Genomic DNA, 23,191 nt, shown 5'->3' with positions numbered 1-23,191 from the left:
TCACTCTATGCATGCTGGGAAGCAGCATTTCACTCTATGCATGCTGGGAAGCAGCATTTCACTCTATGGATGCTGGGAAGGAGCATTTCACTCTATGCATGCTGGGAAGCAGCATTTCACTCTATGGATGCTGGGAAGCAGCATTTCACTCTATGGATGCTGGGAAGCAGCATTTCACTCTATGGATGCTGGGAAGCAGCGTTTTTCCCTGTGCACGATGTGAACCAGCGATTTTCAGGGTTAAAGTTTTTGAACTTCGATTTAGTAGGAGAAATCATGGAAGCTGAGTGAATATTGTTAAAAGTTTAACATTTTTTACATTACAGCAAAAGGAAAGGAACATTAATCGTGATGTAATTTGGGGGGGTGGAGTCAACCGACGAAAAATCGCGATTATGTGAAACCGCAAGTACAGAATCCGCGAATACGGAGGGAGAAGTGTAAATGCAAAGAAAGGAACGCCAGAAACCAAACGTAAAGATTACAACCAAACAAGTAACCAGTCACACAATATATTAAAAAATGGGCCTGTCATCCCTAAGGAAATCGTTAAAAGCCATAACAGTGAGATTGGGACAGGCCTGCTTCCCCTCCCCCTCCCTTCCCCTCTTCACCCCAACTCCCGATCTTCCTGTCATAATACAACACGGACACTTGTTGGTAAAAAAATTATCCGCAGCCCTGTTTATTAGTGCATAACACTTGTCCCAAGCTATATAGAAACATCAAAACATAGCCCCTGACCCAGCCGTGTCAGCAAGGATCTGAGGGGAAGCATGTCCCCCACATGCCCCATTTTCCAGCCCTCCCCCCCCCCCCCCCGATGATCCCAATAGCCAGTAGCTCAGGATACCACTCCCAAGTCCAACCTTAACCAACCCCTCCAGCCAATCTAAAGGGAGGGTGGGTGGGAAAAGCCACTATGGAGGACCAGGTAAACACTGAGTCCTCTGAGATCATGGCTTTTGTATCCCCCCCCCCTTACCCCTCTATAGCAGCGGCTGCCAATTAGCTCCCTCCTCTTCGGCGGGAAAGGCCCTTCCAGCCAATAACACTCCAACACAGCTCTGAAACCCGGCACGAACCCGCCACCAGACGTGCACGTGGGCCTCCCCATCTGACATTATTTACACCCATCGAGAAGGGCTTTCGGGCTCCTATTAAAAAAAAAAAAGATTTATTTTACAAAAAGATTCATACTTTAAAAATGATTGTTCTGCCCAAATAATAGGTGGCAAATTATTCCATACGAAAGGAGAAATAAAAGATAGGCTTTTTTTTAATGGGCAAATTTGGGAGAGGGAAGTGACCTCAATGTGTGAGATGGGGGTATATGGTATCGTAGCAGATGCTAGATAAAATTTTAAATTGGCCTGTGAGCTGAACAGGCAGCCAGTGTAGGTGAATCAGTGAAGGAGTGATGTGATCATATAGTTGGGCTTTGCAATGAAATTAAGCAGCTGAATTCTGTTGAAGTTTCTGTTGGAGACCATAAATTTGCTGATGAAATACCACAATACACTATATTACAGTAATCAACCACTTGTGAGGTGGCTCGTAAGGAGCATCATTCTTTTAAGATGGAATTCAACAACTTGAGGGACTGAAATACTGCAGGTTGCCGAATCCCATAGTATAATCAAGATGAGGTAAAGGTGATCTTTGACGTCAACTTGATAACTAGACCTCTAAATTCCACAATGCAATTTTAGATTCAGCTTGCAGAATACTGCCTAGTCTAGTCTAGTCTAAGCTTCGGTTTATATACCGGGTCATCTCGTGATAGAGCTCGACTTGGTTCACAAATGATTAAGATCAGATAACATATAAAATGTGAACATGAGAAGAAGGTGTTAAAACACTATTAGTTTGACGATTCAGAAGGTAAGTCATTAAGATATTGTGTAAACAATAAGGTTTTTAGAACTTTACAGAATTGCATATGTCCCTGTCAAATGTAGGTACACAACTGATAGGTGTGTCAATACCAGGTTATACTAGTTTCTATAACGGGCTACTTGTCATGGCTACTTGTCAACGGGCTACTTGACAAGGCTACTTGTCATGCCTAATGGTAGAAGTCCGTTAAACAATTAATAATTCTCAATTTCTATCATTCATCCAATCATGTAACAATCACTCCCACAATTTCTTCGTGATAACAGTTTATAATGTCTCTTCCGGAGTCTGTCATAGGGGAATACACCCTCCAGGGACTCAAGACGAAGTTAGACAAGTTCCTGGTGAACAAGAGCGTACGCAGATAGGGCTAGTCTCAGTTAGGGCGCCGGTCTTTGACCAGAGGGCCGCCGCGTGAGCGGACTGCTGGTCACAATGGACCACTGGTCTGACCCAACAGCGGCAATTCTTATGTTCTTATGATCTTCAGACCTCCATGCAAGTAATATTACTCGCAACGGTCTCAATCCTCATTAGTCCCAATGACATTTAATTCTATTTTTTTCTTTTAATGATTCCTTTTGCTGATTTATTAATCTGATATTACACATATACTACTTAGCTTTTTCGTTATTGTCTCAGTTATAAGTTATAAGAAAAGTGAGACAACTAAGAAAAAGCTAAGCAGAATATGTGCCATGTGAGATTAATAAATCAGCAAAAGGAATCATTAAAAGAAAAAATAGAATTAAGGGCTCCTTTTACAAAGGCACGCTAGTGGTTTTAGCGCACGCAAAAATGCCACACGCGCTAGCCGCTACCACCTCCTTTTAAGCAGGTGGTAATTTTTCAGCCAGCGCATGCTAAAAACGCTAGCGCACCTTAGTAACAGGAGCCCTAAATAATAATAATAATAACTTTATTCTTCTATACATAGAAACATAGAAACATAGAAATAGACGGCAGATAAGGGCCCACGGCCCATCCAGTCTGCCCACCCTAATGGCCCACCCCCCCTAACTACCTCCATGAAGAGATCCCACATGCCAAATAGAAACAAAGAACATGATGGCAGAAAAGGGCCACGGCCCATCCAGTCTGCCCACCCTAATGGCCCACCCCCCCCCTAACTACCTCCATGAAGAGATCCCACATGCCAAATAGAAACATAAACATAGAAACATAGAAACATAGAGATAGACGGCAGATAAGGGCCCACGGCCCATCCAGTCTGCCCACCCTAATGGCCCACCCCCCCTAACTACCTCCATGAAGAGATCCCACATGCCAAATAGAAACAAAGAACATGATGGCAGAAAAGGGCCACGGCCCATCCAGTCTGCCCACCCTAATGGCCCACCCCCCCCTAACTACCTCCATGAAGAGATCCCACATGCCAAATAGAAACATAAACATAGAAACATAGAAACATAGAGATAGACGGCAGATAAGGGCCCACGGCCCATCCAGTCTGCCCACCCTAATGGCCCACCCCCCCTAACTACCTCCATGAAGAGATCCCACATGCCAAATAGAAACAAAGAACATGATGGCAGAAAAGGGCCACGGCCCATCCAGTCTGCCCACCCTAATGGCCCCCCCCCCCCCTAACTACCTCCATGAAGAGATCCCACATGCCAAATAGAAACATAAACATAGAAACATAGAAACATAGAGATAGACGGCAGATAAGGGCCCACGGCCCATCCAGTCTGCCCACCCTAATGGCCCACCCCCCCTAACTACCTCCATGAAGAGATCCCACATGCCAAATAGAAACAAAGAACATGATGGCAGAAAAGGGCCACGGCCCATCCAGTCTGCCCACCCTAATGACCCTCCCCTACCTTTGCCCTGTGAATAGATCCCATGTGCCGATCCCATTTGGCCTTAAAATCAGGCACGCTGCTGGCCTCAATCACCTGTAGTGGAAGACTATTCCAGCGATCAACCACTGTTTCAGTGAAAAAGAATTTCCTGGTGTCACCTCGTAGTTTCCCGCCCCTGATTTTCAACGGATGCCCTCTTGTTGTCGTGGGACCCTTGAAAAAGAAGATATCTTCCTCCGCCTCGATGCGGCCCGTAAGATACTTGAACGTCTCGATCATGTCCCCCCTCTCTCTGCGCTCCTCGAGCGAGTATAGCTGTAATTTGTCAAGCCGTTTTTCGTATGGTAGATCCTTGAGTCCCGAGACCATCCGGGTGGCCATTCTCTGCACCGACTCCAGTCTCAGCACATCCTTGCGATAATGCGGCCTCCAGAATTGCACACAGTATTCCAGGTGGGGCCTCACCATGGATCTATACAATGGCATAATGACTTCCGCCTTACGACTGACGAAACCCCTTCGTATGCAGCCCATGATTTGTCTTGCCTTGGACGAAGCCTGCTCCACTTGATTGGCTTCTAGGCGGTTCGCATCGAAGAAGGCTGGACAATCGGCAAATTACAGAATGCAGGAAGTGAGGGTACAACTTATTACATAAGAGGTAGATAAAAGGAAAATATGAATCTTAGGTATGTAATTTAGGTCTCATGTATGCAACCCAAGGAATAAAGCTGGACAATAACGCGAATTGCAGAATAAAGCGAAATCCGGAAATGTCGTTGGGACTAATGAGGATTGAGACCGTTGCGAGTTATATTACTTGTATGGAGGTCTGAAGATCATAAGAACATAAGAATTGACGCTGTTGGGTCAGACCAGTGGTCCATCGTGCCCAGCAGTCCGCTCACGCGGCGGCCCTCTGGTAAAAACCAGCACCTTAACCGAGACTAGCCCTACCAGCGCACGTTCTTGTTCAGCAGGAACTTGTCTAACTTTGTCTTGAGTCCCTGGAGGGTGTTTTCCCCTATGACAGACTCCGGAAGAGACATTATAAACCGTTATCACGAAGAAATCATGGGAGTGATTGTTGCATGATTGGATAATGGTAGAAGCGTCTTTTTTTCACCTGACTCTTCTGAAAATGCAGTTACCACTTTCGATAGATTTTTTAAAAAAATTTATTTATTGGGATTTATTAACTGCTTTTTCATGAATTTGGCCAAAGCGGTTTAAAATACACTGCCTAGTAATCGGGTAGTCTGAAGTATTTTCCATATCTGTCCTGGCATCTTCCAATCTAACTTTGATACCTGGGGCAAAGGGAGGGTCAAGTGACTTGCCCAGCGTCACGGGGAGCAGGCTGAGATCAAACGCACAGCCTCGGGGAGCTGGGGCAGCCTCTCTAACCACTAGGCCCCACCTCTCCTCCTGATAGATTTGAAATTGAAAGGAAGCCATGGCCATTTGCAAATGAGTTATGTTCCCTCTTTTAAAACATATTGATTTCCTGCCTAAACCAGTCACTGTTGTTGCTACTGATTTTCAAGGCTTTGGTCAGATGAGTTTGAAATTAAATTTAAGCATGACACTGTTAGAATTAATAATGCAGCACAGAATTGGGAGATCCTTGCTGCAGAGCTGGGGACACAACTGAATTGCAGAAAAGTGTTGCTGGCTTGGCCTAGTCTAGGGCACTGTTGATGAACAATCATTCAAATGCTCAGATTGGTTTGTCGTGTCTAATTCTTTTGACTTTAAACGGGGGGGGGGGGGGGGGAAATCCCAAGTCACAATGGAACGGGATCATTGGAGCATTCTGTGACGCAGTTGTTCGCAATTTCCTTTCATACACTTTATAGTAATGGAAGAAGATTTTCTCTAAGAAAATTCTTTGATTTGCTAGAAGTATATTACTCGTCAGCAAAATGTTTTGCAGATTCCTTCAATTGCAAACCTGACCTTTTTTTGGGGTCCGTGTTGTCCCAAGTCTTTCTCTTACACTGATTCTGGGTTACCTAATTTGAGCTGGATGGTTTTGGAAAGGTCAAAGTTGATTGATGCCAGCTGTGTGGCTTCCATTGATCAGCGGAGTTTTTCCTCATTTCAGGCTAATGGCTCTTAACAGGTGCAGCTGCCTCTTCAGCTTAATGAAGCACTTGGAGGGTCCATATTGCATTTACTGCATCTTCCAAAGTATACATTCTCTTTGCATGCATGCAAAATATGGTAAACATCAAACCACTGCCAAACTTTTTGTAATTTAAAATCATTCAGATCCCACTAATCCAAGAAACCTGTTCTCAGTGTGTTACAAACTATTAAACACGCAACTGAAATCATTGGAGTATAGAAGGACTTGGCTATTGAAGCAGAATATTATGGTTAGAGATGCATATAGAAAAAGTTTTCTGGGCAATATTCAGTCAGTGGGTTAAAAGCCACTAATATCCGTGACTGAATTAGATCCAGATACTCAATGCCAGACCATGTTCACGTACCAGCATTAAACGCTGGGAGGGGGAAGACCAGCTATAGTGAAGAGGCAGGCCTGCTGGCCGAAGGGAGTAGGCATCCCTCCAGCCAGCCTTACTACCAAAGGAATGGGGGGCCGGGGGGTGGGGGCAGGGCTTGGGGTTAGGGTCTGGGGGTACCAGGGGGGTTGGGGTCTGATGATGTCAGAGGTGGGGGTATCAAAGATTGGGGGGTCATGGGTATGGGGGGGACCTGCTGGCAGAAAGGACTGGGCATCCCTCCAGCCAGCCTTACTACCAAAGGAATGGGGGGCCGGGGGTGGGGGCAGGGCTTGGGGTTAGGGCTTGGGGTTAGGGTCTGGGGGTACCAGGGGGGTTGGGGTCTGATGATGTCAGAGGTGGGGGTATCAAAGATTGGGGGGTCATGAGTATGGGGGGACCTGCTGGCAGAAAGGAGTGGGCATCCCTCCAGCCAGCCTTACTACCAAAGGAATGGGGGGCCAGGGGGGTGCCAGAGCTTGGGGTTAGGGTCTGGGGGTACCGGGGGGGGGGGGGTTGGGGGTCTGATGATGTCAGAGGTGGGGGTATCAAAGATTGGGGGGTCATGGGTATGGGGGGACCAGCTGGCAGAAAGGAGTGGGCATCCCTCCAGCCAGCCTTACTACCAAAGGAATGGGGGCCAGGGGGGTGCCAGAGCTTGGGGTTAGGGTCTGGGGGTACCGGGTGGGAGTTGGGGGTCTGATGATGTCAGAGGTGGGGGTATCAAAGATTGGGGGGTCATGGGTATGGGGGGACCAGCTGGCAGAAAGGAGTGGGCATCCCTCCTGCCTATCTTGGTTGAGGGGATTGTTTTGGGGTTCTGGACGAGCGAGTGGGCATCCCTCCTGCCAGGGGACTTTGAGGGGGGGGGAGTTCAGGGTTCAGGGGTGGCGGAAGGAGGGACTGGGCATCCCTACTGCCACGAACAGTGTTGTGGGGGTTATTTCAGGGGTGGGGGCAGGAGGGATTTGGCATCTCTCCTGCCAAGGACAGTTTCAGGGGGGGTTCCCTGCCTCAGCTGATCGTGGCAGGGAGATTCCCTTGCTGGTGATCAGCTGACAGCAATGAGATTCTCTAACCAGCACCTGTGACATGGGTGCCAGTTAGAGAATTGGGATGATTAGTCGTCAGTCTTAAGACAGATGCAATTCTATATAGGACGCCAGTGTGCGTTTAGGCAGTGGCTGACAGGCATCCTATACAGAATCTGCCCCTAAGCATTCTGTAATATTGTGCACCTAAATTGGATTGCATGCAACACAAAAGGAGGTGTGGCCATGGGAGGGGCAAGGACAGGTCAGGGGTGTTCACAAAAGATGCGCTCAGTTTTAGAGAATAGCAGGGATCCACACCCAATTTGCATGACAGGATTTATACCTGGCAGTTTCCAGCTGCCATAGGGCTTCAAGCCCACAGATGATTGTCAAATTCAGGGCCCTAGTGTTTCTGGCACAGCGCTATTAATCGCCATCATGAGGGGGTGCTGATAAGTTCTCAGCCCAACTAATCAACTTCCTAAATTCTGAGGGTTATTTTGCCGCTGTAGCTGAAAGAGCGTTATCTTATTCCGTTAAGTGCCAATTTGCAGAAACGAAATTCAATATTTTGACATTCTTTCAGATCATTGATTGAACCATATCCATATCGCTCTCTTCTTGGTTGGTCTGAGAACTTTTTAGCATCCCCCTCCTAGTGTAAAAAGTTTCAGTCTCTGGTAACTAGAGCTGAGATTGTGATGTCATAATATCTCATTCCACCAATAAGAGCCAACCTCATAAGTGATGTCACAATGGCTTAATTGTTCTATTCTTGTTTTATTACATAGGAGGGGGTGCTAAAAATTTCTCAGCCCAACCAGCCAACTTCGTAAATTCTGTGCGTTATTTTGCCACTATAGTGGAAAAGAGCGTTATCTTATTTCGTTAAGTGCCAATTTGCAAAAACCGTGTTTCAGATCATTGATTGAACCGTATCCACGTCATTCTCTTCTTGGTTGGTCTGAGAACTTTCCAGCAGCCCCTCATAGTGTGAACAGATTCAGTCTCTGGTAACCAGAGCTGAGATTGTGATGTCATAATGCCTCATTCCACCAATAAGAGCCAACCTCATCAGTGATGTCACAATGGCTTAGCTCACTTTTATTATATAGCTGAGGGGGGCATGAAAAGTTCTCAGCTCAACCAACCAACTTCCTCAATTCTGAGCGTTATTTTGCCACTGTAGCTGAAAAGAGCGTTATCTTATTTCGTTAAGTGCCAATTTGCAGAAACAATGCACGCTATGTTTTTTGACATTGTTTCAGATCACTGATTGAACCGTATCCACGTCATTCTCTTCTTGGTTGGGCTGAGAACTTTTCAGCACCTCCTCGTAGGTACGTACGTATGTACATTCATTTGAAATGAATGAGACATTGTTACTAAAATAAAAATGTTTAAAAAACACAAACAAAATGAAAATTCCTATAAGCAACAGGGGAAACGAAAGAAAATCGGTGATCATTGTACTACAAATAGCTCAGATCTGTTAACATTACCCATAACCCTCCGCCTGTCACCAAGACAAGTTGTACAATATCATAAGCGACGAGTTTTTGAATCTCTGAAAAAGTCAAAAGCTTAGGTTTCATATTTCTAAAATCTCCCGCTTTCATTAAGTTACACCATTTATTTTTATAGGCAGTTTTGACAACTCCATCACTAGTTTCAGCCAGTCTCTGAGTAATGCAAATAATAATTCATCTGAGCTGTTGTTTACGTCCCTCTCTCACTTGAAACTGAGATTTATAGATTTTTAATTTGCTGTCGACTCTGAAGCTCGTAGACATGTTATATTTATTGATGATATATTTTCTTGGGGCATACAGAAAGAATGGCTAAGTTAGTAACCTGTTCCACGTCTTCTATTTGCCTTTTTTCTACAGGAAAAAATTTGAGCAAAAAGTGATTTCATCAAATTTGCTTTGGATAGTATGCCTGGTGTTGGCTGCGGGCTGTGCTCATCCTCTCCAGCTAGACAGAACATAGAAACATAGAAAGATGACGGCAGAAAAGGGCTATAGCCCATCAAGTCTGCCCGCTCTACTGATCCCCCCCCCCCCATTAAGTCTGAGTGCTAATGTCCTAGTTCCTTATCTCGACCCTCGTAAGGATCCCACGTGGATGTCCCATTTATTCTTAAAGTCAAGCACGCTGGTGGCCTTGATCACCTACACTGGAAGCTTGTTCCAGTGATCTACTACTCTTTCTGTGAAGAAATACTTCCTGGTGTCACCATTAAATTTCCCTCCTCTAAGTTTGAGTGGGTGTCCCCTTGTGACCGAGGGTCCTTTGAGAAAGAAGATGTTGTCTTCCCCCTCGACACGTCCTGTAATGTATTTAAATGTCTCAATCATGTCCCCCCCTCTCCCTGCGTTCCTCTAGAGTGTAGAGCTGCAATTTGTTTAGTCTTTCTTCATACGCGAGACCCTTGAGTCCAGAGATCATCCTAGTGGCCATCCGCTGAACCGACTCAACTCTAAGCACGTCTTTACGGTAATGTGGCCTCCAGAATTGCACACAGTGCTCCAGATGAGGTCTCACCATGGTCCTGTAGAATGGCATTATGTACAGATAGGCATTGTTCAACCTGTTGTACTGTATCGATAATTAATATTCTATGATTTCTTCTTGTGCAGCTTGTCTGTATCTTGCCTCGTTAACATTATTTGTATTTTTGCTGTATGTTAAAATCAATAAAAATCTTTGAACTAAAAAAAAAATTTGCAGATGAAACAAACCTAGCCAAAATTGTCACACATTGAGACAGATTCCATAAGTGGTGCCAAAAATTCAGTACAGAATCCGCCCCTTTCATGAAGCCGCATTAGCATTTTTTTTTATCACTGGCCGTGGCGGTAAAAATTCTGACGCTCACTATGAGTGTCGGAACTTTTACCATCACGGCCGGCGATAAAAAGCGCTAATGCGGCTTCATAAAGAGGGGGGGGGAGGGGAATTTTGTGTACAACGTTTTCTAGAACGGGAAGAATGTAGCCAGCTAGAAATAATTTTCATCATATTTCTGTGAAACCAGAAACACACATCTTGGATGGACCAGATTCTATATAAGACGCCTATATTAGGCACCCAAATTACCTAGCTTAATAGATTCATGCTGGTTTTTACTATATGGTGGTAGAGGTTTCTACCGCGGGCCAGCGAAATAAGTGCTCTGACGTTCTCAGAATTCCTATGACCGTCAAAGCAATCACCTTGCGAGTTTACCAACATTTAGTGAAAGGAGCCCTCAATTATGAGCTTTAACAAGCTCGTAATCATAAAATAGATGCCTACCTGATTCTATAAAAGGTAGGCGCCTATGGTAGGCCACCTAACAGTGCCTAATGCCCAAGTGGATGCGGTTAGGGGTGGAGCTGGACTTAGGCGCTGTTGATGCCTGCAATGTAGGCCAGTAAAAACCTGTCCATCATTGCAGGCATCTATAGGTGCCATTAACCACGATTCTGTTAATGCACCTAAGTGTGATTGACATGCGGCCGGCGGCCATTTTGTAGACACCAACGATTTAGGTACCAGTTACAGAATCTGGCCCCTTAGGCCTAAATGTACAATTTTGAACTACAACCTCTACAGCTAGGTTGCTACTGGAACTGAGATTAAAATAATTGGTTAATTTGGATGTTTATAAAGCAACTCTTAATAAGTCACATACAGTTATGCTCCTGGAGGAGGCTTGTAAGGCACATATTCTACAAAACAAAGGTCCTGCTTTCCTTTATATGAGGGGCCACTGAAAAGTTCTGAGCCCGAGCAAGAATAGAATGATGCGGAGTCATGAAACTTACAAGTTGTTCCACACTTTTCTTGACACTTTTTGTTTCAATGAGGCAAATGCATCTAGTAGAGGGAAACCAAGCCATTGAGGTTGGCTCATAGACACTGGTGGAATGAGGCATTATGACATCACAATATGAAAAGTTCTTGGCCCAATCAAAAAGAGAATGATGTGGAGTCATGAAAATTACTTTTCATTTCAATGATATGAAGAAAAGTGGAATAATTTGTAAGTTTCAATGAGGCAAATGTATCTAGTAGATGGGCACAAGTAGAGGGAAACCAAGCCATTGTGACATCACCGATGAGGTTGGCTCATAGGCATTGGTGGAATGAGGCAATATGACATCACAATATGAGGGGGCCGCTGAAAAGTTCTGAGCCCGAGCAAGAATAGAATGATGCAGAGTCATGAAACTTAAAAGTTATTCCACATTTTTCTTGGCACTTTTTGTTTCAATGAGGCAAATGCATCTAGTAGAGGGAAACCAAGCCATTGTGACATCACCGATGAGGTTGGCTCATAGGCATTGGTGGAATGAGGGATTATGACATCACAATATGAGGGGCCACTGAAAAGTTTTTGGCCCAATCAAAAAGAGAATGATGTGGAGTCATGAAACTTACTTTTCATTTCAATGATATGAAGAAAAGTGGAATAATTTGTAAGTTTCATGGCTCCATATCATTCTCTTCTTGGTTGGGCTGAGGATTTTTCAGCAGCCCCCTTGTATGACATTAATGTGACCGAGATACATATATATCCGCTTAAGCATGAACACGTCGGCCAGCCATAGAGCTGGTGTTTTAGTGCCTAAATGATGTGGATACCTGCTTAAGTTTGAGCCAAACCCATATACACAGATGGAATCAAATAAACTTCTCTCGCTATTCTAGGAATCAATGGCCATATTATTGCCATTAATAAAACTGGTTGGTTGGTTTATTAGGATTTATTAAATGTCCTTTTACAAAGCAGCCCTAATGATTCTGGCATGGCAAATGCAACGAAGACCAGGGCAATTTAGACATCCATGTGGAGGCATAGCCTAATGGTTAGAGCAGCTAGCTTAGAACCAGGGCAGAGAACCAGAAGACTCTGACTTGTGCGACTTTCTTTTTATTTTTTTCTTTAGATTATGAGCCTTCCAGAGACAGTAAAATGCCTACTTTCCTAACTCCTTCAGTGGAAAACTGCTCAGAGTACTTTTCTTAACCTGGTCATGTATCCGTAGTAATTGTAAATATTAATAATGCGCTTTAAAGAACTTTCCTGTGCAGTAACTGCAGGGGAGGCCCCAGCTGTCACTGCAGAGCTGTTGCACGATATTATGAAATAATTTTCACTGTTTATGCACGGTAAGTGCAAAAACGTCTCACTAGAGTAAAGGTTTCGCTCAGTTTTCTCGCCACAGTCCTTAAGAACCGTCTACATTTTTTTTCTCTTTTCTTGGCAGATCCAGTTCATGGACCCCAACACGTGGAAGTTGCCGAGATTCGCTCCAGGCAGTTGACGCTGCAGTGGGAGCCGTTTGGGTATGCAGTGACACGGTGCCACAGCTACAACCTGACAGTACAGTATCAGTATGTGTTCAACCAGCAGAAGTTTGAGGCAGAAGAGCTTATTCAGACATCATCGCACTACACGTTACGAGGGCTCCGCCCATTCATGTCTATCCGCCTGAAACTGGCGCTGTCCAACCCTGAAGGAAGAATGGAAAGTGAGGAGCTGGTGATTCAGACAGAGGAAGATGGTAAGAAAAACTGCTTCAATAATGGCTATAAGTGATTTTTTTTCTTTCGTTTGTTTGTCTTCTGAAGTCTTACTCCCAGTCCTTTATTTGTGAATACAGAACTGAAATATTTGTTAAGCAACACCACCATATCCTTAATAGCTTCTCCATATCCCTCCTCTTCTCCCGTCATGATGCCATTTTTGTATTTCTTATCACTAATATTTTTAATAAGATCTTATCTTCCATTTTAAATTGGCTACTTTTTCTTCCGTTTGCATCTTTGCTTTCCTGACTACTTTACCAGCTTCTCTTAACTTTTCCAGATATTGTCACTTGTCTCCCTTTTTCTGTGATCTCTTATAGTTTATGAAGGCTAACCTTTCCCCCCCCCCCCCCCCCCTTTACCTTTTTGGGTACTACTTTTGAGGATCATCTTACAAAAAGTATTTTTTGCCCTTAAAATAGCTCATTTCAGTTTTGCCCACTGCTTTCCCATTTCTTCCAGATGTTCCCATCCAGCTAACAACTCCTTGGGGTTATCCATATCTCAGCAAAGTTAGTTTTGTTTTGTTTGTTCTTTTAAGTCTAGAACTTTTGCTTTTGAATGAATTATCTCTGTACCTCTCTTAATATTGAACTACACTATCTGATGATCACTGGATGCCACATAATCCTCTTTGGTTCATTCTTATCTTGGTCCAATATAAGAAATCGGAAACCAGAAAACATTTTGGTTGTTTTCCAATATTAATGTGGCTATTGATACTGGTATACTTTTGTATGACAGTTCTTAAAAGTTCATCTCACCAATGACTCCTTTCAATTAAGAATCGCTCTTCCGTGTGTCATTTGTTCTAATAGGCTTCACTGACACCAATAAGGCCATGAAATTCCATTTTTCTGTCTAAAAGCCAATAAAATAATCAGAAGGTGAGAAGGAATTAGGTGACACACTGTTTTCAATTTCTGTAAAGCGTTACAGGTTACACAGAATGCCACAGCAAGATTGATAATGGGTTTGTCTAAATATGATCATATTTTGCCTCATCTTCAAAAAATTGCATTGGCTACCATTCGCCTTCAGAATATAGTGTGAAGCTTTAATTATTTGTCACCAAGTATTGTAAGGAAATATTCCAGAATTGATTAAAAATAACATATCTAGTTATATTCCCAGAAGATCTTTGTGTTCTGAGAATTTGGCTCTGCTGAAGACGACTGTGAACCCAAGGTTAGTCGACACTGGTAAAAAAACTTTTTGCTGTGTAGGAGTTAAGATTTGGAACTCTCTGGTAGGACAGATACAGAACGAGAGGGAGAACAAGAGGGCACTCTCTAAAGTTGAAAAAGGATAGATTCCGTACAAACATAAGGAAGTTCTTCTTCACCCAGAGAGTGAGCAAAGAACACCGCAGACAAGCTGAAGTAGCAAAAAAAAAAAAAAAAAAGCTCATATGTTTAAAGGCAATAGACTGTTTTCAGCCCAATTCTTTATATGTGAGTTTGCAAACCATTGGACCCCTGAGGAAGGCATGTTCGCCGAAACACAGACCGTATAGGGTCCGGTTGGATTTTTACCACTGTATTTTTTTATTATTGTACTTTTTTCATTGAATTTTCATGTTTATATATGTCAGTATATAATAAATTATCTCCAGAACATCTGTATCCACAGTTTTTATTTTTGTTTTCATCGGAGGATTGTTTTCTCTGTGGATCATTGGGTCTTCCCATTTTTCTTTGTTGTGCATTAAACTAATTCACCACACCGGGGAGATGCTGAAGGCATTACAACCCAATAGAGTATCAATTTAGCTTTAAGCCCTGGTATCACCTACTCAGCACACAACAGCAGGAAGCTTGTAGAAGCACGCTGAAAAGAAAAAAAAGAAGACACCATAGCATTTATTGTTCTGGCTTCATTTGAAAGAAAACTGTTTCAAGCCTCATCTCCTAAGCAATGTTCCACAAAACTCACGGCTTTGTTACTGTTTGGATCTTCTTATCTTTGCGAACTTGGATTTTCAGCTCTAATAGAAATTAAGTTTAAAAAAGTGTGACTGCAGATGGTGGATTGTGAAATGCGCGTTTGCTTGTCGACTATCGAGCCGCGTTTTGAGTAAATTTGCATTCAAAAACAAGCACATCCATCGCACTGATTAGTAATTCTAGTCTATCTACTTTAGTTTCACCGTTGTTACCATTACCCATGCATAGCTTAAAGACCTTTAAATAAATAACTCTCAAATACATTTTTTTGTTGGTTTTGCAATTTTATCATTTCAATTATAATGTGCCACGAAAAACATTTGCTCCGTTTAGTGTGCCAGAGCAAAAAAAAAACAACAAACAAACATTTAAGAGACACCGCACTAGTCTAGATAAACCCTGCACAGAGATTGGTAAGGTTAGGGATGGAAGAGAGATGAATTTCAGTTAGAAGCTGTTCTTTATAATCCAGGAAGGACAATTATTTTAACGTTAGCAGTGCTTCAAGGCCTAAAAGGGAGTATGCTCTCATTAAAATTAATTACTGAACGGCCAGCAGACAGGAAGCACCGAGTAATTAGTGCAATGCATTTAAATAATTTCTCTGAGAATGAAGATGATAAAATCATTAACCTTCATCCTCTGAGCTGGCTCCAGGGGATAAATTTGCTGCAGGATGGAAATGTACTGCTTCAGAAGGGGCGGAAAAATTGATAAAAACAAACTCACTTGAAAATGAGCAACGACTGGACACGGCAAGAGAACAGTATGTAGTCAACGGAAGTACCAGAGAAGTGATGTGTTGCAAAGTGGCCACCTTCGGGTTATGGTACCAACCAGCAGGGTTCATGTTAAATTGAGATAAAGGGTGTTACTTTTAGGGCTCATTTTACTAAGGTGCGCTAGCGTTTTTAGCATGAGCTCAAGATTAGCGCATGCAAACTACACGCTAAACGAGAAATACTAACGCAAGCTCTATGGAGGCATTAGCGTATAGTGCGTGCATTAAAACCACTAGCGCACCTTAGTAAAAAGGAGCCTTTAGTCTATATAGGGAGGGGTCTTGAAAATCATTTTCCAAGGGGAAAGATCACACATTTCCCTTGGAAAATTATTTTTAAATTCCTTTGAGAACTATCCTTAAAGAAGATTGTTCATCCAAGCATCAGGGTAAATTTTTGTTGTGGACAAGAGGGGTATTTTTGGACTTATTATATTTTGTAAAATTTTGAAGTATAGAAGCTCAATAGTTCAGCTGATTAGAACTAAAATACATAATATTATATTTTATTACTTAAACCAATGTTTCTCAACCTTTTTACATCTATGGACTGGCAGAAATAAAAGAATTATTCTGTGGACTGGCATCAGTCCGTGGACCGGCGGTTGAAGAACACTGGGCTAAGTCGTGGGCCAGACCCCGCCCATCTCTACCCAATCTCCACCCCAGACCCCGCCCCCCATAATAGTACTAATTGCACCTTGCACGTCCCGTGCCTCATCTGGAAGCCTTCCCTCTGACATTGCAACATCAGAGAGAAGGCTTCCGGTTCAGGCGCAGGATGCCGGTAGGAGCCGCTGCCTGTGGCTTTGTGCACTGAATCAGTTAGGAAGAGGAGGCAGTGCATGCAAATCCATCTCATACATATTCATTGTGGAGATCCTGAAAACCTCACCTGCCTGTGGCTTTCGAGGACCAGAATTGCCTAGAACAAAGACATGTTTAATAAGAGACAGCAAAGTCCACAAATGGAAAGAGACCTGTTTACTTAATTACAATTTGGTACCTGAGTATTGAAATCATATTAGCACAAGTTGTAGGGACGGGATGTTGTTTGCAGTGACATAGGTTAACTGGTCTATTGGAGTGGCGTGAAGCTTCTCTAAGGGATCAGTGGCCTTGAAAAAACTTTCGGGTGAAACATGTCGGCACCGCGATCCCTGACCACATTAAAAGCTAAGTACTATATAATACTAAAAATTATTTGTAAGTATTTAATAAGCATTTATACATAAAAACATAACTATATGATCCAGTGAGGAAGTAGTACGTAAAGCCTGAGCCAATGAGAATCTTGAATCCTAGGTGGTACTTCAGAGGATCATTGAAGAAGGTTATTGATGAGGTCAATTCGCAGAGAGTATTTAAAAAAACACGCGCTCTGAATTAAAGAAACTGATTTGAGACCTTATTAAAATACGTATTTTGAAAATTAAGTGCGAATATATGAACGGCATATCAATGTCATAAAGAAATAAATATCTCCTGTCACTGCTCACCATTCAATGGCAATGGGCAGAAAAAGACACATTTTATGTATTCTTTTTTGTTTGTTTGCTTGCTAATAATGCTGACCACTATTTGCAAATGATACGTGCATTGTGAATTAGTGTGACAAGTGGCACAGTTGCAAAAGAGTGTGCTCTCTTTCCAAATGTGTGTCTTCTATGCAAAGAGGATGCATTCTTTAGAAGAAGCGTACACTCTTAATAACACTGCCCCCTAGAGGAAAATGAAAACTAAAACAAAACAAGCAATTCTATGAATGAGGCAGGAAATCAGATGAAAATGTTTGGGCTTCCCATGGAGCCTACTGCTAAACATAATATTAAATTAGGAAACACTATTCTCTCTAAGCGGAGAAGAAGTCCTCTGCCTATAGTCCTGCCAGTAGGTGGTGCTATTTCACTATCACATTTTCAACAATGAGAGGCAGGCATGCTCTGCAGGATTCCAGAGGACTTGCTTATCCCTAGCAATTGAAAACACAATGTTGAAACAGCACGCCCCACTGGCAGGACTGCAACTGCAGGACTCCCGCTCAGCTTAGCGGGAACAACGGTAGGAAACTTTTTGTTTTAGACCCTATTATGAAACCAGGATAAACGTACCATGGTGAAGCTGTGGAAAACACCACACGCTGTTCTGAATCTTGTGAAAGACTTCTGGCTCCATGATACAATGAGGTGAATGTCGTTAGGGTAACATTTGATTTGTTCGTTGCTTTTAGTGCCTGGACCTGTTCCCTTAGAATCTATCCAAGGAGGACCATTTGAAGAAAAGATCTACCTTCAGTGGAAGCCTCCAAATGAGACCAATGGTATCATCACCCTCTATGAGGTAGGGAAAAGAGGTGGACATTGCATGGATCGTAGGACATAGTACTAGATCATTATCATAAACGGTTGGGATTGCAAAGATCGTGCAAGCATATGGTGCTTATTTTTCTCTGGGCAGCTAGTTGTTAGTTTTCAAAATAAAAATATATCCAGTACCTGCTTTCATTTTGAGAATTAATCCCAGGACTTTTAATTTCCATTTGCACCCTCGTTGTGCCATGCACAGATTGTCTGGATTATTTTGTGTACATATGTGTGTGTATTCAAAAGTGTGCCAAAAAATTGTAAACCCCTCCCTTGGGCCATCTTGTCATAGGGTTTCTGGAAGCCTGCTTGAAACTGAAGAAGGTGGGTTTAGGGGTCCCATTTGTGGTTTCTGCTCTAGGCCCCAGCATGTCTAACACTCCAACCCTCCCCCAATTCAAATAAACATCTGTGTTATAACCACAATGCTGAGAAATGGACACTGGAAAAGATTGTCATTAATTGCTGTTCCCCCCCTTAACTGCATAATTGAAGACTCTGCCCTGGACGACCTATAACAGAGCCGATTTTGTCTTAGGCAGGCAGAGGGGATACTGAGCAGCATTATCTGGTTTCAGTGATGTACTAAGGGTAGGTGTCCCCCCCCCCCGCTCCCTTCTCTCTGTGCCCCTGCTCCTTCCACACATACCCATTCCTTCCCACTCTACACTCGCGTTCTCCCTTCACCTCCCGTACCTCTAAATCTTCATCAGGGCGAGTGGCTTCTGCAACATGCTCCTCGCGCTAGCATTAGATTTCCCTCTGATATCACTTCCTGGCACCTTTGACCTGGAAGTGATTCAGGCTGGTGCGAGCAACAGGCAGGATAAGTTGCTCAAGCTAGCGAAAGTCTACAGAGGTACGGTTTGGGGGAGGGGAGGGATGGCATGAGCGGGGTGGGGCAGGGCAGAGAGGTGCCAGTGCCTCCACTGACATGGCATCCAGGGCAGTCTGCCCCCCTCCTTACTATGCCACTGAATATCCTAAAGTAGCAGGACCATCTCCTCAATCATTTTGAATATCAACCACATAGCAAATGACAGTAGATAAAGACCAGCCCATGGCATCCAGTCTGCCCAGATAGACGGCCAAGTTGCGCCTGCTGTTCTAGTCATGTCCCCCCCCCACCCTCTTTTTTATTAGGGTTCTACCTGCCACTCTGTTCAGATTACCATCCCCCGGCTATTCAGTTCTTATTATTTTTCATTTTAATTGCTTATTTATGTGCTAGACCAGGGGTAGGCAATTCCGGTCCTCGGGAGCCAAGACCCTGTCAGGTTTTCAAGATTTCCACAATGAATTTGCATGAAATGAATTTGCATGGACCGCTTCCACTGTATGCAAATCCATCTCATGCATATTCATTGCGGATATCTTGAAATCCCGACTGAGTTGTGGCTCTCGAGGACCGGAATTGCCTACCCCTGTGCTAGACAAACACAACAACCATGAGCTCAAATTCACATGTCTAACACTAGCCGTATTATTACATATAATTATTAGCTTCCTGTGGCTATTTCCCTGAGTGGTAGGAAATTTATGTGCGGATCAGCAGACGCAGCTGTTTCCAGCACTATATTGATTTATGTATATTTCAAGGAAAAGTTCTTGGATTATGAATTCTCCCCCCCCCCCCCCAATATCTCAAGGCTTTAGGGGGTGGAAGGGAGTTGCATTGTTCAAATATTTATTTATGCAATATTCATGCCATAATTTCAAAATACCTATAAGGTTCTAGGAGTCAATACCATCACTGGAGAGATTCAGGGAAAATATAATTATTTTATTTTAGCTCAGCGATGCCAAAAGTTAAGCATTATGGCCCAAATTCCATAAACGCTGCGGTGATTTGAGCTCCGGTTATAATTGTTTTTAATCGACGCAGTTATTGATTGCATTGTTTAAAAGCAATTAAAATGTCATTGAAATAAAAAGATGGTCTGCCTGTGCCTAAGGCGTGATTAATGCGTTGGTAGGCACTTCCGTCGTCACGATTCGTATCACAGACAGGCGGCGTAAATGTAGGCCTTGAAAACCCTGGCGCCCATTTGTGACGTAGCCATGATTCTATAAACAGTGTCGTCGCACGATTGGCACGATTGGCACTTTTGTGGGCGGCTGCCGATCAGGGCCCCGTTTTTAGAATCCGGCCCTTTCTGCCCTGTATTCAAAGCGATTTAAGCGGACAGGAGAAGCTTGCGCCTGCGTAGATCTTCGGTGAGTCACCTAACCCCCAATAGTCAGCGGCACTCGCCTGCGCAATGCCGCCGGACATCATCTCTGATCACCCATGTTGAAAGCGGACAGCTCAAGGTCAGTACGAAGGGCAGCACTGGAGAGGAGCTAGTGTTAAGTCGTTGCCTACAATTTTCAGTTCCAGGATCCTCATAGCATTGAATATCGGCCAAGATCTGCAAAATTCTTTTTTTTTCTAATTCCTCAAGCCCCCTTCTGCTTCCTGAAGCAGCCCTCTTCTTTCCCGTCCCCCTCCTCCAGCCCACAAGTCACAACTCCCTTCCCCCGCAATAACCTTTCTAGGCCCCCAACTCCCCCAGGCCTACCTGTATCCATGGTGGTCCAAGTGAGGGCTAAAGGGGTAGGAGTGAAGTCAACTCTCTCCTGCCTCTTGTAGCTGCTTAAAAAAAAAGCAGCTGCAGCCTCTCACGGCAGCCATTTTCTTAAAATAGCCACAAGGGCGGCCCCAACTTGGACTACCAGGGATACAGATAGGCACAGGTGTGGAGGAGCTATCTGAACCGAAGGGTTTGGGAGTTGGAGGGGGCATTCCAGGGAGGGGGTGCTTCAGGGGGTGCAGGCTGGGGGAGTGCAACGGGAAAGAAAGGGGCTGCTTCAGGGGGGTGAGAGGGGGCTTGGGACCAGCGTTCAATCAGGACTTGTATAACGGTTTCAGGTGGGCCCCGGCTGAATAGCAACCACTAACCTCATAAGCTTTGGTGTCCAGCATAGCACCATGGCCTGGTATTGAGCATCTGGGGCTAATTTATCCGGCCATAGTTAGCGTTTAAAAAAAAACACCGACCGACCACAGTTGGCTGAATATCAGCAGGTATATGTGTAGGATTTGGCTGTCGTAGCATTAGAGAAAAGTAGATCTTTTGCTTACGGACACTGCTGTTGACCGTTTCCACAAGTCCACCATGTCCAGAATGGTACATTACTTCGTACAAGTCCGCCAACCTCTTATTGTGTTATACGAGTAATAGGGAATTTATTTGACATTTTAGGGGGAACGCTATAAATGATGCACATAGTTAGGTGCTGGTAAGATCCGCACTAAACCTGGTATTCTGCATAGAAAACTCTGCGCAAAGCACGCTTTTACAGAATAATAACTTTGGCCCCCTTTTCTCAAGCCATGGTAGCAGCTCTGACGCTCATGAAATTCCTATGAGCGTCGAAGCGTCTGCCGTGCCGGCCCGCGCTAAAACGCTTGATAAAAGGGGGCCTCAGCGCGGATTTTGTTTCTAACTTTACGCGGCATTTCCACCTACTGAAACCTGGTGAACATGCCAAGCACACAAGCAAGGGCGGTTGGTCATGTGAATCACCCCATTCTGTTACATCCCGCCTAATTTCTGGGAAGGCTCCCGACCCGCTGAGGACCCTCTTTTGAGCTGTGCACTCTAAAAATGTAGGTGTGCGTTTTATAGAATACGGCACGGGACAGGCCTACGTGGAAACAGGAATGAGTGCCAATTAACATCAATTATTGATTGTTAAATATATGTCAGGTTACCAGATTTTCTGTTTGAAAAGGCCACACCCCCTAGACCCGCCCCCGGGCACGCCCAGTTCACCCCATCCCCGCCCTGTCCCACCCCCAGTCCCTAAACTAGCAACAACACAAAAAGGCAGACCTAGTCACATCAAGGATAATTGGGAGGACGCTCAGGAACACAGACTGTACACACAAACCACGTCCCGTATCGTGTGAATGAAATCAAAGTAAAGGGTGCTCTCAGTGTGAACCATCAGTGATAGCAGTCCAGCTCCAACACTTCACTTCTAGGTAGAGGCGATAAGCCCCCACCCGCACACCATCATAGAGCACCCTAAGTGTGCTAGAAATCAAAGCAAAACTTTCACCAATTAAACCAATGAATCCACGAGTGAATAAATCAATGTAAATGAGTCAATGTAACCTGAGCGACCCCCAAACGAACCCTGCCAGCCGAACCCCCCGAAAAATACAACCAAAAAATCAAAATACACCATACAAAAGAAAAATCAATGAAATACTTATCTGCAAATGAAAAAATCACAAAACAGGAGAGAAGGTTCAACCGCGCTGGTTTCGGGGAGGAGCCCTTCTTCAGGAACCTGTCCCCCGATGGAAACAAAAATGCTGAAGTCGCCCTGTCCCACCCCCAGTCCCAACACCAATCCCCCACCGACCGCTTCCTGCTCTCATTGGGCAGGAGGGCGGCCTGACGGCAACTTGATAGAAGCTTTTCAAAGTCCGGACAAAGTGCCAGGTTTTGAAAAGCTGTCCAGATCCCCATACATGTCCTCAAAACGAGGACATGTCTGGAGAAATCCAGATGGCTGGTAACTAATAATGCTGTTAAGAGAAAATTGAGCGGGTAACCTTTTCCCATCCTATTGTTTCATTACCTATGCCCTTTTTTTTTTTTCTTTCTTTCCCTGTTGTGTTTGGTTGGTCAAAAGTTGTGTTTACTGTCTGGTTTAATCAATGTGCTTTTCTTTTTTACCCCGAGTTTATCATTATTTGTAAATCGCATTGGATTCTGATTTTGCGATCAAATCAAATTTTTAAATAAACTTAAAACTTGAACCTTAACTCTAAATATATGTGACGTATATTCGTAGAATCCTGGAGTTTGTCTTTTTTATTTCTGTATTTCTGCATTTCCCCTTCCCCTCCCGCACCCCCCCCCCCCCCCTTCTTCCCTCTCTCCCCTTCCCCCCGCACACATACACTTCTTGTGGTTTGGGGTTCTCTGGTAATTGTGTGTGTAATATATTTTACCTGCTTCTATAGAATTGCTTATGATGTTATGTTATATCTGGTTTTCTATTCCACCTTGACAGTTTAGAGCAGATTACAATGAACAAGAGATTGGACCAAATAAATATCGATAGGACATCCACAAGATCAAAATTGATTTTAATTGCTCAGAACGCAATCTGATAAAGTTAATATACAGAAAGAAAAAGAAATGCTTTTATCATTTTCCTAAACCTTAGGTAATGATTGCAAGATTTTA

General features: G+C 43.8%; 1 protein-coding gene across 6 annotated transcripts in view; it reads left to right on the top strand.

Moving 5' to 3' along the window:
• The window catches only part of PTPRT (protein tyrosine phosphatase receptor type T), a 680,142-nt gene that overhangs the window by 489,089 nt on the left and 167,862 nt on the right, over nt 1–23,191 (top strand). For all 6 annotated transcript variants that reach the window (XM_033963545.1, XM_033963543.1, XM_033963541.1 and 3 more), the window contains exons 8-9: nt 12,531–12,827; nt 17,810–17,919. In XM_033963545.1, coding sequence (XP_033819436.1) covers nt 12,531–12,827; nt 17,810–17,919 — 407 coding nt within the window. The remainder of the gene's footprint in view (nt 1–12,530; nt 12,828–17,809; nt 17,920–23,191) is intronic.

The sequence above is a fragment of the Geotrypetes seraphini genome, chromosome 11 (assembly GCF_902459505.1).
Source record: "Geotrypetes seraphini chromosome 11, aGeoSer1.1, whole genome shotgun sequence".
In the NCBI taxonomy this organism is placed as follows: Eukaryota; Metazoa; Chordata; class Amphibia; order Gymnophiona; family Dermophiidae; genus Geotrypetes; species Geotrypetes seraphini.
This window is presented reverse-complemented; position numbering and strand designations above follow the sequence as displayed.